The sequence below is a fragment of the Telmatherina bonti genome, assembly GCF_933228915.1.
Source record: "Telmatherina bonti genome assembly, chromosome: 7".
In the NCBI taxonomy this organism is placed as follows: domain Eukaryota; kingdom Metazoa; phylum Chordata; class Actinopteri; order Atheriniformes; family Telmatherinidae; genus Telmatherina; species Telmatherina bonti.
Window position 1 is genome coordinate 8,670,619 of NC_136625.1, and position 12,645 is coordinate 8,683,263.

The 12,645-nt window shown below is 43.0% G+C and overlaps 1 protein-coding gene across 1 annotated transcript in view; it reads right to left on the reverse strand.

The window, feature by feature from the left end:
• The window catches only part of stard3nl (STARD3 N-terminal like), an 18,501-nt gene extending 9,397 nt beyond the window's left edge, over positions 1-9,104 (reverse strand). Inside the window, exons 1-3 of the mRNA XM_079243400.1 lie at positions 8,954-9,104; positions 4,720-5,056; positions 189-266 (exon numbers count right to left, since the gene is read on the reverse strand). Of these exons, the coding sequence (XP_079099526.1) occupies positions 189-266; positions 4,720-4,920 (279 nt within the window). The 5' untranslated portion in view covers positions 4,921-5,056; positions 8,954-9,104. The remainder of the gene's footprint in view (positions 1-188; positions 267-4,719; positions 5,057-8,953) is intronic.
• Between the last annotated feature and the right edge of the window lie 3,541 nt (positions 9,105-12,645).

The following is a 12,645-nucleotide window of genomic DNA, read 5'->3' on the forward strand; positions in this document are numbered from 1 at the left end:
AAGCATATCATCACAGCCCTACCTTTTAATGTGTATCTCCACATTTCAGTTACTTTCATTAAAAAGTTAGAATTAATCCATCCTGCAGGCCGGATTGGGCCTTCTGGCCGGTTTAGGCCCCCGAACCGCATGTTTGACACCCCCGTTATTGATAATCTTTCCGCTAATCAACATGAGAAACGTCTTACGAAGATGTCGAAGAAGGAGGCGTGGAAGTCGTACTGCAGCACCTCTTTTTCCAGCTGCTTCTGGATGCCGCCGTTCACCTGGGAGCAGAGAAATCACAGCATGAAGGCATCAGCGGGGCTTCCAATCACCGTATTGATCAGAGCGAGTCTAGTTGTGCCTCTACATGGAAACAGAAACCTGCATCATCACATGAAGCCGGACAGGAAGCGGACGTTGCTGCTGTGTTTACACACTGCTGGCCTCCACATCTCTTCGTGTTATCAGAAGTATTTTGGCGCCTTCGCACGGCGCACGCAGCGACCTCTAGTGGAACTCAGGAGCGCTTCTTTTATCTCAGCACACTCATAGGAAAGTTTTTACGTGTTGCGGCACGTTAAGGGGTCCAAACCAGCTTTCCTCTCATCAGAAATGCAGTTTTCTCACCTTACCTTTGGTTTGTGAGGTCACTGTGCCCAACGCCAGATCAACATGGGTTAGTTAGTTAGTTAATCAGTTGCCAACATGAACAGCTGCAGGCCAGATAAAGCAGCCATATAAAAAGCCCTGTATGTTACGGCTCTGGGTCACCTAGGTAACGTCCAGAGCTGCATCGCCTCACAGCTCCAACATCCTACATCCAGAGCAACTCACAGGGATTTTTGTTTAAATCTATTTATGATAAAAGTGGATTTTGTTGTCAGTCTTACTGAAAACCTTCATCTTTTGTCTTCCAGGAGACAAACAGATCTTCCGCGCCCAACCAGAATAAAGTCCCGTCTGATAGCATCACGTGCGTTCCTTCGGGGAAGCGTTAACTAAAACTAGAAGAGGTGAAGGATTTACATCGCTCTGTGATCTGATGTTTCACTTGTTACAAGTTCAGTCAAACTCCTGACGAAATACAAGGACAAAAAAAACTGTGTTCATGTAAAACCGTAGCGTGACTGTTCAGCACTGCACGCTGAACAACATCTGGCGAGGAGAGGAACGTGTCCTGAAATCAAACCACCTACTCTGATGGGCAAAAAGCAGAATAACGTTTCAAACCAACGCTGAGAAGTTCTCCATTTCCTTCCCCCGACGGTTAGAGTGAAATCTCCTGCTCCAACCTCTCGTCTTACAACATGCAAACTGCAAACTTACAGAGTTTAACCCTTAAACATCTGCTAAAGCCAAGCTCTCATCCGAAGCGGATCAAATTAAAGGATCTTTTGCTTCACAATTTTAAAATCGATTTTTTTTTAAACAAAAAATAGATTTTTCAATAAAATATAAAATTCATCCCATATATATATATATATATATATTTTGTCATTTTGATTGTTTAAATTGATCGTTTTACTTGTCTTCTTGGGCGTTATAGCAGCAGAATGACGGTCTGGCTACTAGGGGTGGAAAAATTAAATAGATTTTTTTGCTTCACAATTTTAAAACTGATTTTTTGTTTTTAACAAAATAATAGAATTTTCAAAAAATAAATAAAAAAGAATCCATTATACAATTTTTGTCATTTTTATTGATCTTTTACATGTCTTCTTCATTTGTAAAGGTGACGCCATGATCTTTTATTCAGCACCATGATGTTTTCTTTCCTGACAAACTCAGATTCAGCTTGTAAGAAGACAAAATTCTTTCATATTTTTATTTAATGATGAACCCCGTCAACACCAGCAACACCCACTTTTACTACACACAGAAACAAGCGGAGAAGCTAATGTTTCTAACATTTCAGCTGCTTTCCTTCACCTGGTGATGATTATCTGTTAGCTAGAGGCTACACAAAGCCTCAGGTTTTATCTTGTGGTCATGCAAATCTGAACTTCTGAAACGCTGAAAATGCAGATTAGGAACATTTCCAGTCACTGGCATAAATAAGTTTGTTCTGTTATCAGTCTGTGGCGGCAGACAGCAGTAAAACCAGGTTAGAGCTCATAAAGGATCGATGCAAGAAGGCAAAAGAAACCTAAATGGATCGAGGTCACCAGGAAACACATTTCAATTACGTAGATATTTTGTCACATGAATTAGTGTTGACCACATTTATTCTCTACATGATCATTATATTAGATTTTTCCATAATTTTACAGAACTAATAGAAGAAATCTGAACTCCAAAATAAGAGTTTTTGTAGCAAAATGTAAGAAAAAGTTACATATTTTAACTCGTGGTGTAATAAGCAAAGTGAAGCAGATTGTGTTTATGAATCATTTTTAAGCAGGAAGTGTGTTGGTTGTGTCTCTGAACATTTCCTGTTTGACTGTACGGAGGAATAAAGGAAAACTTCTGGAACAGCGGAGTTAAACTCTCGCCTGAGTCTAAGACAGGCTGCAGCGTTATAGACAGAGAATGAGTGAAAATGAAGCTTTAATCTTGAGATGAGTCACTGCCTGTCCTTCCTGATCCATTAAAAAGAAGGAACAAGTCTCTCTCTGCTCTTAACTAACTGGATTATTCAGGGAAAGTGTGTCAAAGCTAATTCATTTCCTCAATCTGGTACAAAGTTTCCTTCTCCTTTAGCATGTGACCTGCTTCTGTTCGGCCTTGGTGGCTTCCTGAGACGTGTTTGCAGCTCCATGTACAGCTTATTACAGAGAAATTCTTCGGCTGAGGCATAAAATGCAGAATAAACTCTAATTCTGATGGAATGGGACGCTGTGTAACACAAATAAAAACCGAATACAATTGTTTGCGAATGTTTTTAAACCTTTCTGTAGGTTAAAACTCTTACCATGCAAAGCCAAAGTCACATATCTACACCCAGAAACACCGCTGGTTTCTATGGGAACGAGCTCATCTGAGATGGACTGATGCAAAGTGGGAAACTTGTGGTCTGACCAGTCCACATTCCACATTATTGAAAATCATGGACGTAGCAGGACTATCCAGATTATTATCAGCACAAAGTTAAATAAAAAAAGCAACAGTTTTTGTGATGGTTAGGGGCGTGTTGGAGCCCATTGCATGGGGAACTTCCACATCTTTGAAGACATCAATGCTGAAAGGCTCATACAGGTTTTGTAGAGTCCAAGGGACGTCTTCGTCAGGGATGTCCTGGTTATTTCAGCAGGACTACGCCGAGCCACATTCTGCAGCCGTTACAGCGTTCAGTACTGTGCAAAAGTCCTCCACTATAAATATATTGATAGATCAGCAAAAAACCAATCAAAACCCAAGAAAACAGAACCACCTTTAATCTTCAACACAGTCTGAACCCTCTTAGAGAAGCTTTATTATCAAGAATGAGCCTTTCCAAAACTCCCCTCTTCAGCACATTCTGAAAATGTCGACTGCTCCAAGATCACATGAAAGTCAGGCTCCTTGGGAAGGTTATGAAGGGTTAAACAAAACTCTGCATCAAAACCATGGACCGTACATGAAAGATGAACGGAGCCTCCGGTGGTTAAAAGTGAAGCGTATGCGGAAGTGCATAAAACTGCAGTTCCACCTTCATCCACTAGGGGCTGTAAAACAGAGTGAATCCCCATAGACCCCATAAACTTCACAGCAGAAATAAACATGTTTACAGCTGAAATAAACATGTTTACAGCTGAAATAAACATGTTTACAGCAGGAATAAACATGTTTACAGCAGAAATAAACATGTTTACAGCAGAAATAAACATGTTTACAGCAGAAATAAACATGTTTACAGCAGAAATAAACATGTTTACAGCAGGAATAAACATGTTTACAGCTGAAATAAACATGTTTACAGCAGAAATAAACATGTTTACAGCAGGAATAAACATGTTTACAGCTGAAATAAACATGTTTACAGCAGAAATAAACATGTTTACAGCAGAAATAAACATGTTTACAGCCTGCAACAAAAATCCATTTTCGGTTTAATAGATCAGGTTTACCTTCATGACAACTGTGGGGGGGAGTGAATTTTTTTTATAAATCGGCCGTTTAAAAGTAATTTAATCCTGAAGTTCAGCATATTGGGTGCGTGTCCTTTTGATTGACAGGTACCCGATCTCCCACTTCAAGTAAGAAGAATGTAGAACAACTGCGGTTTTTAGCCGGTTAACAACGTGACTTAGCTTTAGCCCGCTTACCTCCGTTAGCGGGTTAGCTCCTGTTATCTCCCAGTTAGCGCGGTTAGCTCTTAACTACAGAAAGCTCGGAGTTCGCTCGATGTCAATCATCCACCATGAAGCTCACAGCCCCCCTCTCAGCTCCACCTCTTTGCCCATATTTGTATTTTCCGGGCGAGACGACACGTATGACCCTGCCAAGATGGTGATGGTAGGAACCGCCCACCGAGCTTCAATTCAGCTCTTCAGAAACCTACGGGTGACGTCACGGAGGCTCCGCCCATATTTTATATTCAGTCTATGATCAAAACCTAACACAGCCAAGATTTTTAAAAACAGCTCAAAGATGCAGGAAAGACCCGAGCAGTCGGGTTATATGCCCGCAAACGCTCCTGTTTCAGTGCTGTTCCATGCAACAGTTGAGGATAGAAACAACTTAACCTGATGAGCAGCAGACTAGAAAGCAACACCTGCCATAGCTACATGTGCAGACAGAGAAAACCAGCCTTACGTTGAGCTCTATGATCCAGAGCAAGGTGATGAACAGGAGATCAAAGGTGACGAAGAGGCAGAATGTCCTCCTCACATCAGAGATGCACTTCTTCTCTGCCGCTTCGTAGGACTCCACCCTGGCAGACACAGGCGTGGTGCTGACAGACCCCATGCCCCTGCCGGTCAGCCGGGAATCAACGCTGCTACACCTGCTGTCCATGGTTGGCCACGCCTCCCTGACCAGATCAGGCCCCGCCCACCTCTCACTGCCTTGGCTGTGGACTCCTGCAGCAGGAAGCCAGGATGCTTTGGTGGATCTGGACTCAGCCTTATGACGGTTACGTCCACCACTGCATCTGGAAGAGGAGCGAAGTTTAATGTCTGGTGAACATGCAGAAAGTGATTTTTTATTTGGAGTAAATAATTTCTGTTTAGGTTCGAACTCAAGGTGACAAGTTCAGCTGTCTTGTTTTGTCTGACTAAAGCTGCAAATATAAAGACCCCAAGTTTATATTTAAAGGCTTACAGCAGAGGAAAGTTAGCATTTGTGTCTAAAAACGGACTTAAAAACGCTTAAATGTTGCAACTTTATTACTAAAGAAAAAAAACTCTACACCTGCTTTTATCTGATGCAACGTTTTGTTTACAATGCCAAATATGTGACATTTTAAATGGCAACATTACAGACAAGAAGAAATGTTTGACTTCAACAAACTGTGGTAAACAACCCCCCAAAGTGTTTACAACATCAACTTCTGGGCAGTGATCTTTTAGCAACACGTAGATGAAACTGTAAACCACAGTTTACTGAGCTTTTTGTTTCTTCTCACGCTAACAAAGCAGAGTCATTGTTATCTGACCCATACCATAAAATCCCATTACTGTATGAGCAACATGTACATCTGACCTCAGTTATGACCCATCATGTCTGCGTTTTAGGGAAGTGAAACTGTTTTTTCCCCACTTTAACACACACATAAAGGACACAGCAGATACAATGGGAGCTGTTGGGCACCAGCACATTTTCTCTGTTTATGCAGAAGCTCATGATTCCCACATTCCTCATGAGTAACACAACAGTTTAATCTGCTGTGACCTTTACAACTCACAAAAATGCAACAAAATGCAGGTTTAAATCATTGTAAACACAAGGAATGTAACAAATGAGGTGAAAAACAAAACAAAAGCAGTTCTAACAACGACATTAGAGGTAAGTATCAGCTTAACAAACCTGTGATAGGACGCAAAACGTTATGTTTTATAAGTTTATAAGCTGCAGTTATGTTACAGTCACACTGCATTACCGCCCGCCCTCTGCTTGCAGCTTCCTCTTCCAATACCACAGTGTTTCCAGTTAGACCAGACTCAAAGTTTAAACTGGTTTAACATGTTCCAGTAAAAGCAACATTTGTTAAAAGTAACTACCTATTACTATAACTAACTATAACTATTACTGCATAACTAAAAACTTTACAAAGCTGCTGTAAAATTGTAATTTATTTTAGCTGTTTGGTCTTGATGGTAGATATACTGTAGTTTTCCAGCAGATTACAGGTGAAATACTGTTACTGAGTTATTACAACACAAACGAAGGTGCAGACCGGCGTCCCTGCACAGCTTAGAGCAGGGGTGCCCAAGTCCGGTCCTCGAGATCTACCATCCTGCTGTTGACGAGGTAAGACCCCTGTCCGTTGCATCTAAAGGTTGCAGGATGGTAGATCTCGAGGACTAAATCAGAGTAAATCAGACTATTTTTACTTCTTGTTTAATTTACTTTCATTCTTCTTTCCTGCAGGCTGTTGAAAAGCAGCAGCTCATCGTTGGACAGTGAAGAAGTGATGTGATCACATCACCTGCATGCGTCTCTTTAAACAGGCTCTGGCTCAAAATTTGTGACGTGTTTTTGCCTTTTAAAGGCCTCGTCCTCATCTACAGCAGCAAGATCTCTAACCAGTTAACTTGAGATCCAGGCTAACAGGTAAGGGTGACACTCTTTACAATGACGGCTCCTGATATCTGGAACAGTCGGCTTCTTCATCTCAGACTTCGATCAATGCTCGATCATCTCAGACCCTCAATAACTGCAAAAATAACTCATTTATTCAAAAGCTAATTCATTTTCTCTGATTTCTGGACCTGTTTAGTTGGTGGATCTTGTTTTTTTTCCATGCAAAGACAGGTTTTTATTTTGTTTTTTGATGTATTTAATACATCTGAGAGATCGTTTCATTGTTTTTATCCATTCAGTTTGTGCAGAACTTCAGCTACGACTGTTTTTAAAAAAGCAGCATTTGACAGAAGAAAGAAACTTATAATTTATTCACATACCTAATGCTTCTACTTCAGATAATTTTATGAGGAAACAGTAAACCTTTCACCAAGAACGTTCTCATCATATTGATAGAAATCGAGCTAATTTAAAATTTAGTCCCTGCCATTTCTGCATCTCAGTCAGCTACTTGCATTTTCCTACAGTATGGTACATTAAAATGAAAATAATTATGAAAGTTTTCACATAAAAAATGCCTGAAAGTGTTCAGACACACAAACATTAAGAAATGCAGGGCACCGTGGAAGGATTAAACCAGTGGTTTAAAGCTCCTTTGCCTTTTGATGCCTTATAAATAAGTTTAGTTGACTGTAATTTTATTTAAAATGTCCTTGAGGCGTTACTATTCCCACGAAAACAAAACATACATGAGCATTACCTCCAGATACAAGCAAAGAAAGATGGAGAAGGTAAGTCATCTAACAACCACACACGTTTAAGCAGTGATGATTCAGAGGTGTTAAAATTCTTGCTAAGGGGTCAAACAAAAAACCTCACAAATGCACATAAATAGTTACAGCTGCATCGTCTCCAACAGTGAAATGCCGCCAACTCAATTATTTTTTTGTACATTTCCTGTTGTGAAGTTACACATTGACACATACGCATTCAGTTTATAAGAGTCGATGAGCCTAAACCTTTGCAAGGTGTTGTATAACGCTGTTTCTTTCTTATTCAAACCATTGATGTAAGCCATGGACAGGTGAAGGAAAACCAGTTTTATACGAGGTTGGCAGGTTGATGAAAGCACCGGCCTGACAGGTTTAATCGAATGCGTTCTGAATGAACTGGACTGACACCACATACCAAGCGCCTGCACTACAGTCCTAAAGAGCCCAGGATGAGGTCATGTTAAATACCAAACACCTTTATTGGAGCTTTTTTAGCTTCTGCACTGGTAAGTTACCACTAGAAACTGAGAAAAATACATTGATTTTCTAAAAAATAAATGTTTTTATCAGCTAGTATCTCACTGTAATGGCCATGTGTGGCTGATCAGGTAGGGCAACAAACAGCTAAGGTACGTTACAGTCAACAGCCAATGAAGACTGCAGGCCTAAGACTAATTTCTCATCTAATTTGTGCATCCGCTCTCCTCCATCCCACTGCCTGTGACCCAGATATCAGTCTCAAGATATTTTGAAGACCATCGGTGAGAAGAGCATGCAAAAGAGGATTTAGTATCTGTTGCATTTAATGAGAATGCAATATTATAAAATGATATGAAAATAAACTAAGTTTAAAGATGCAAAATATCCCCTATGTGGCAGATTTATTTGTTGATATTGGTTTTAAATGATGTCTTTAAACAAAAAATGTGGCTCTCATGAATAATACCAATCAGCCACATTCTGCAGGCTGGTAAACAGTTATGTTCATCCTCACCTGCAGGATGCAGGGATGTCACATCACAAAGATGACTCACCTACACTAGAAACTGATCACAAACCTGGAAAACATTGGGATTTATGAGGGCACGTTTGACAGAACTGGGTTAAAAGTGTAAACAACACACCTCTATAGTTTTGTTTTTAAATGTTGGTTTAAATGTGATTTGATTTACCATCACAGCCACAGATGGCACTGATCTGAGGTGCAAATATTACGCTTTCATCAACAGAAACTGGGATTATCAACAGGAAATGCAACAAAAACAACAACAACCTGGCCGAGGCAGATAAGGCCAAGGATCGCACTACTGCTCCAAAACCTTCATCAGCCACTTAACCAAATATGTCAGCAAAAAACAGAAGAGGGCAATAAAATAAAACGACCCAAATAATCAAGCAAGCAGGTGTGTGAAGCTGTTCAAAGATCCAGCTAATGCGTTTACCCGCATCGCTGAGTTCATTTGAAAACAACATAGCCACTTAGCTCGCTAAAAGTATTAATCTCGTGTTTTAGCCTCGGTGCTGCTTCTTACCTCGTCAAGTTGTTCCGTCAGGCGTTTTAAATGACTAAACCTGCACCAGGAGAACTACTGGAGGCAAATATCAACCCAAGAGAAGTAGGAAAGTCATCTGTTCGCCTCTGTTTGCTTCGTCTACTGTGGTATGACAGAGGCAGAGCCTTGGCTCTGGACAGACGTAGCTAGCAGCTAATTCACGCAAAGGATTCTGGGATATGAGGTCTGTAAACTGATAGAAAGGGCTGACTCAGTAGAGCCACCTGGTGGCCATTAAGAGACCTACCGCTTCAATTACCTGTTTTATTTGATTTTTTATTTCTCTTCATTTATAACACTTCAGACTTATCTGGACTAATAATAAAAATTATTATTATTATTATTATTATTATTATTATTATTATTATTATTATTATTATTATTATTATTATTATTATTCACACAGTCATGAATATAAAAATGTTCATTTTCTAGGTGTCTTTCACACAAACAGTTCAATATCACCACCTAATGTGGCAGCTGTGAATCTGCAGCTTATAATAAGGGATGATATTTGCTCCACACATTCACCATGTCAATACCCATAGACATGAATAAAGAGTAGATGCCGCATTAGCTGCCTGGGCGCAAGAACACCTGTGAGGAAGAAGTGGGAAGTGGCCTTATGGAGGGAAGGCTTCACTGCTACTGATTCATCCGTGCTTTGCAGTGAGCATTTTAAGTCGGATGATTTTAAATAAACAATAAATTGTAATGACCACATATTCTAATACATTACAACTACAATCAGAAATAACAAATATAAATAAATTCTGAACGTCAAACGACTGTGTGTCTGAAAATGGAACTCTGCTGTTGCTTCCCGTACTGCAGTTTTACCTTGGACACATCTCCGTATGCGCTGCTTCCTATCCACTGGATCAGCTCAAAATCTTCCAGCGGAATCCGCTGGACAGGTTGACACTGAAGTTCATCATCATTTTCATTGTCCATTATGGCGCCAATGAATTATATTGGTGTTCTATAAATCTATGAATGATAGTGATACTATATAAATATATTAATTATATTGATGCTCTATAAATGAATTATATTGTATATATTAATAATTAGTTAAGAGAGCTTAATCGTTTGCTTCTCTAATATATATTTGTGTGTGTGTGTGTGTGTGTGTGTGTGTGTGTGTGTGTGTGTGTGTGTGTTTTACTTTTGCAAAATGCTTGGTATTATCCCCTCCCTGAGCAGTCACCTTATTGTGGTGGAGGGGTTTGTGTGTATTGAAGATCCAAGCAGCTATGTTTTCTGGGGCTTTATGCCCCTGGTAGGGTCACCCATGGCAAACAGGTCTCTATGGGATGGACCTGATTAAGCACGGCTCATCAACCCCTATGATGACCACAAACCTGGGCAGAAATGTTCCCTTACCCGGACGAGGGCAGGGGACCCTGGTGGTCTGATCGCCAGCTGCAGAAGCTGGCTCTAGGGACGTGGAACGTCACCTCTCTGGTGGGGAAAGGAGCCTGAGCTTGTGCGTGAGGTTGAGTGGTTCTGACCTGATATAGTTGGACTCACCTGGACACATGGCTTGGGCTCTGGAACCAGTACCCTCGAGAGGGGCTGGACTTTCTTCCACTCTGGAGTTGCTCATGGTGATGGGCGCCGAGGAGGTGTGGGCATTCTCATTAGCCCCCAGCTTGGTGCCTGCATGTTAGGGTTTATCCCGGTGGATGAAAGGGTAGTTTCCCTCCGCCTTCGGGTTGGGGGACCCGACCCCTCTGAACCTAAATGGTGTTTTGTTATTGGACTTCTGTGCTCGTCATGGATTGTCCATAACGAACACCATGTTCCAACATAAGAGTGTCTATATGTACTGGCATCAGGATTCCCTGGGCCGCAGTTCGATGATTGATTTTGCAGTTGTATCGTCGAACCTGCGGCCACATGCCTTGGACACTCTGGTGAAGAGGGGGGCGGAGCTGTCAACTGATCACCACCTGGTGGTGAGTTGGCTCAGATGGTGGGGGAGGAAGCCAGTCAGACCTGGCAGGCCCAAACGTGTTGTGAGGGTCTGCTGGGAACGTGTGGCTGAGTCCCCTGTCAGAGCGAGCTTCAACTCCCACCTTCAGCAGAGCTTCAAACATGTCCCAAGTGAGGCAGGGGACATTGGCCTGTGTTTTGTGCCTCTATTGCTGAGGCGGCCAGCCGGAGCTGTGGCTGTAAGGTTGTTGGTGCCTGTGGTGGCGGTAATCCCAGGACTCTTTGATGGACACCAGCAGTGAGGAATGCCATCAAGCTGAAGAAGGAGTCCTATTGGGCCTTCTTGGCCTGTGGGACTCCGGAGGCAGCTGATGGGTACCGACAGGCTAAGCGGCATGCGGCTTCGGCTTTCGCCAAGGCAAAAACTCAGGCATGGGAGGAGTTTGGTGAGGCCATGGAGAAAGACTTCCGGACAGCTTCAAGGCGATTCTGGTCCACCATCCTGTGGCTCAGGAGGGGGAAGCAGTGCTCCGTGAACACTGTTTACAGTGGAGATGGGAAGCTGCTGAACTCAATGCAGGATGTTCTGGGTCAGTGGATACTTCAAAGACCCCCTCAATCCTACCAACACGTCTTCTGATGAGGAAGCAGAGCTGGGGGACTCAGGAGTGGACTCTCCTATCTCTGGGACTGAAGTCGCTGAGGTGGTCAAAAAGCTCCTTGGCGGCAAGGCCACGGGGGTGGATGAGATCCGCCCAAAGTTCCTTAAGGCTCAGGATGCTGTGGGGCTGTTCTAGCTGACACGCCTCTGCAACATCGCAGGGACATTGGGGACAGTGCCACTGGACTGGCAGACTAAAGGGGGACCGGAGGGTGTGTTCCAATTACAGGGGAATCACACTCCTCATCCTCCCTGGTAAGGTCTATTCAGGGGTCCTGGAGAGGAGGGTCCGCCCGATAGTCGAATCTCAGATTGAGGAGGAGCAGTATGGTTTTCGTCCTGGTTGCGGAACAGTGGGCCAGCTCTCTACCCTCTTTGTGGTCCTGGAGGTGGCATGGGAGTTTGCCTAACCAGTCTACATGTGCTTTGTGAACCTGGAGAAGGCGTTTGACCATGTCCCCCAGGGGCTCCTGTTGGGGATACTCCGGGAGTATGGGGTACCGGACCCCCTTGTACGAGCTGTCCGGTCCCTGTACGACAGGTGTCAGAGCTTGGTTCGCATTGCCGGTAGTAAGTTGGATTCGTTTCCGGTGAGGGTTGGACTCCGCCAAGGCTGCCCTTTGGCACCGATTCTGTTCATAACTTTAATGGACAGAATTTCTAGGCGCAGCCGAGGTGTTAAGGAGATCCGGTTTGGTGGCCTCAAGATTGGGTCTCTGCTTTTGGCAGTGGTTCTGTTGGCTTCATCTGGTCGTGATCTCCAGCTCTCACTTGAGCGATTCGCGGCCGAGTGTGAAGCAGCTGGGATGAGAATCAGCACCTCCAAATCTGAGACCATGGTCCTCAGCCAGAATGGGGTGGATTGCCCTCTCCGGGTCGGGAGTGAGGTCCTGCCCCAAGTGGAGGAGTTTAAATATCTCAGGGTCTTGTTCACAAGTGAGGGAAGGATGTAGTGCGAGATTGACAGACGGATCAGTGCGGCATCTGCAGTAATGCGGACTCTGCGCCGGTCTGTCATGGTAAAGAAGGAGCTGAGCCAGAAGGCGAAGCTCTCAATTGACCAGTCGATCTA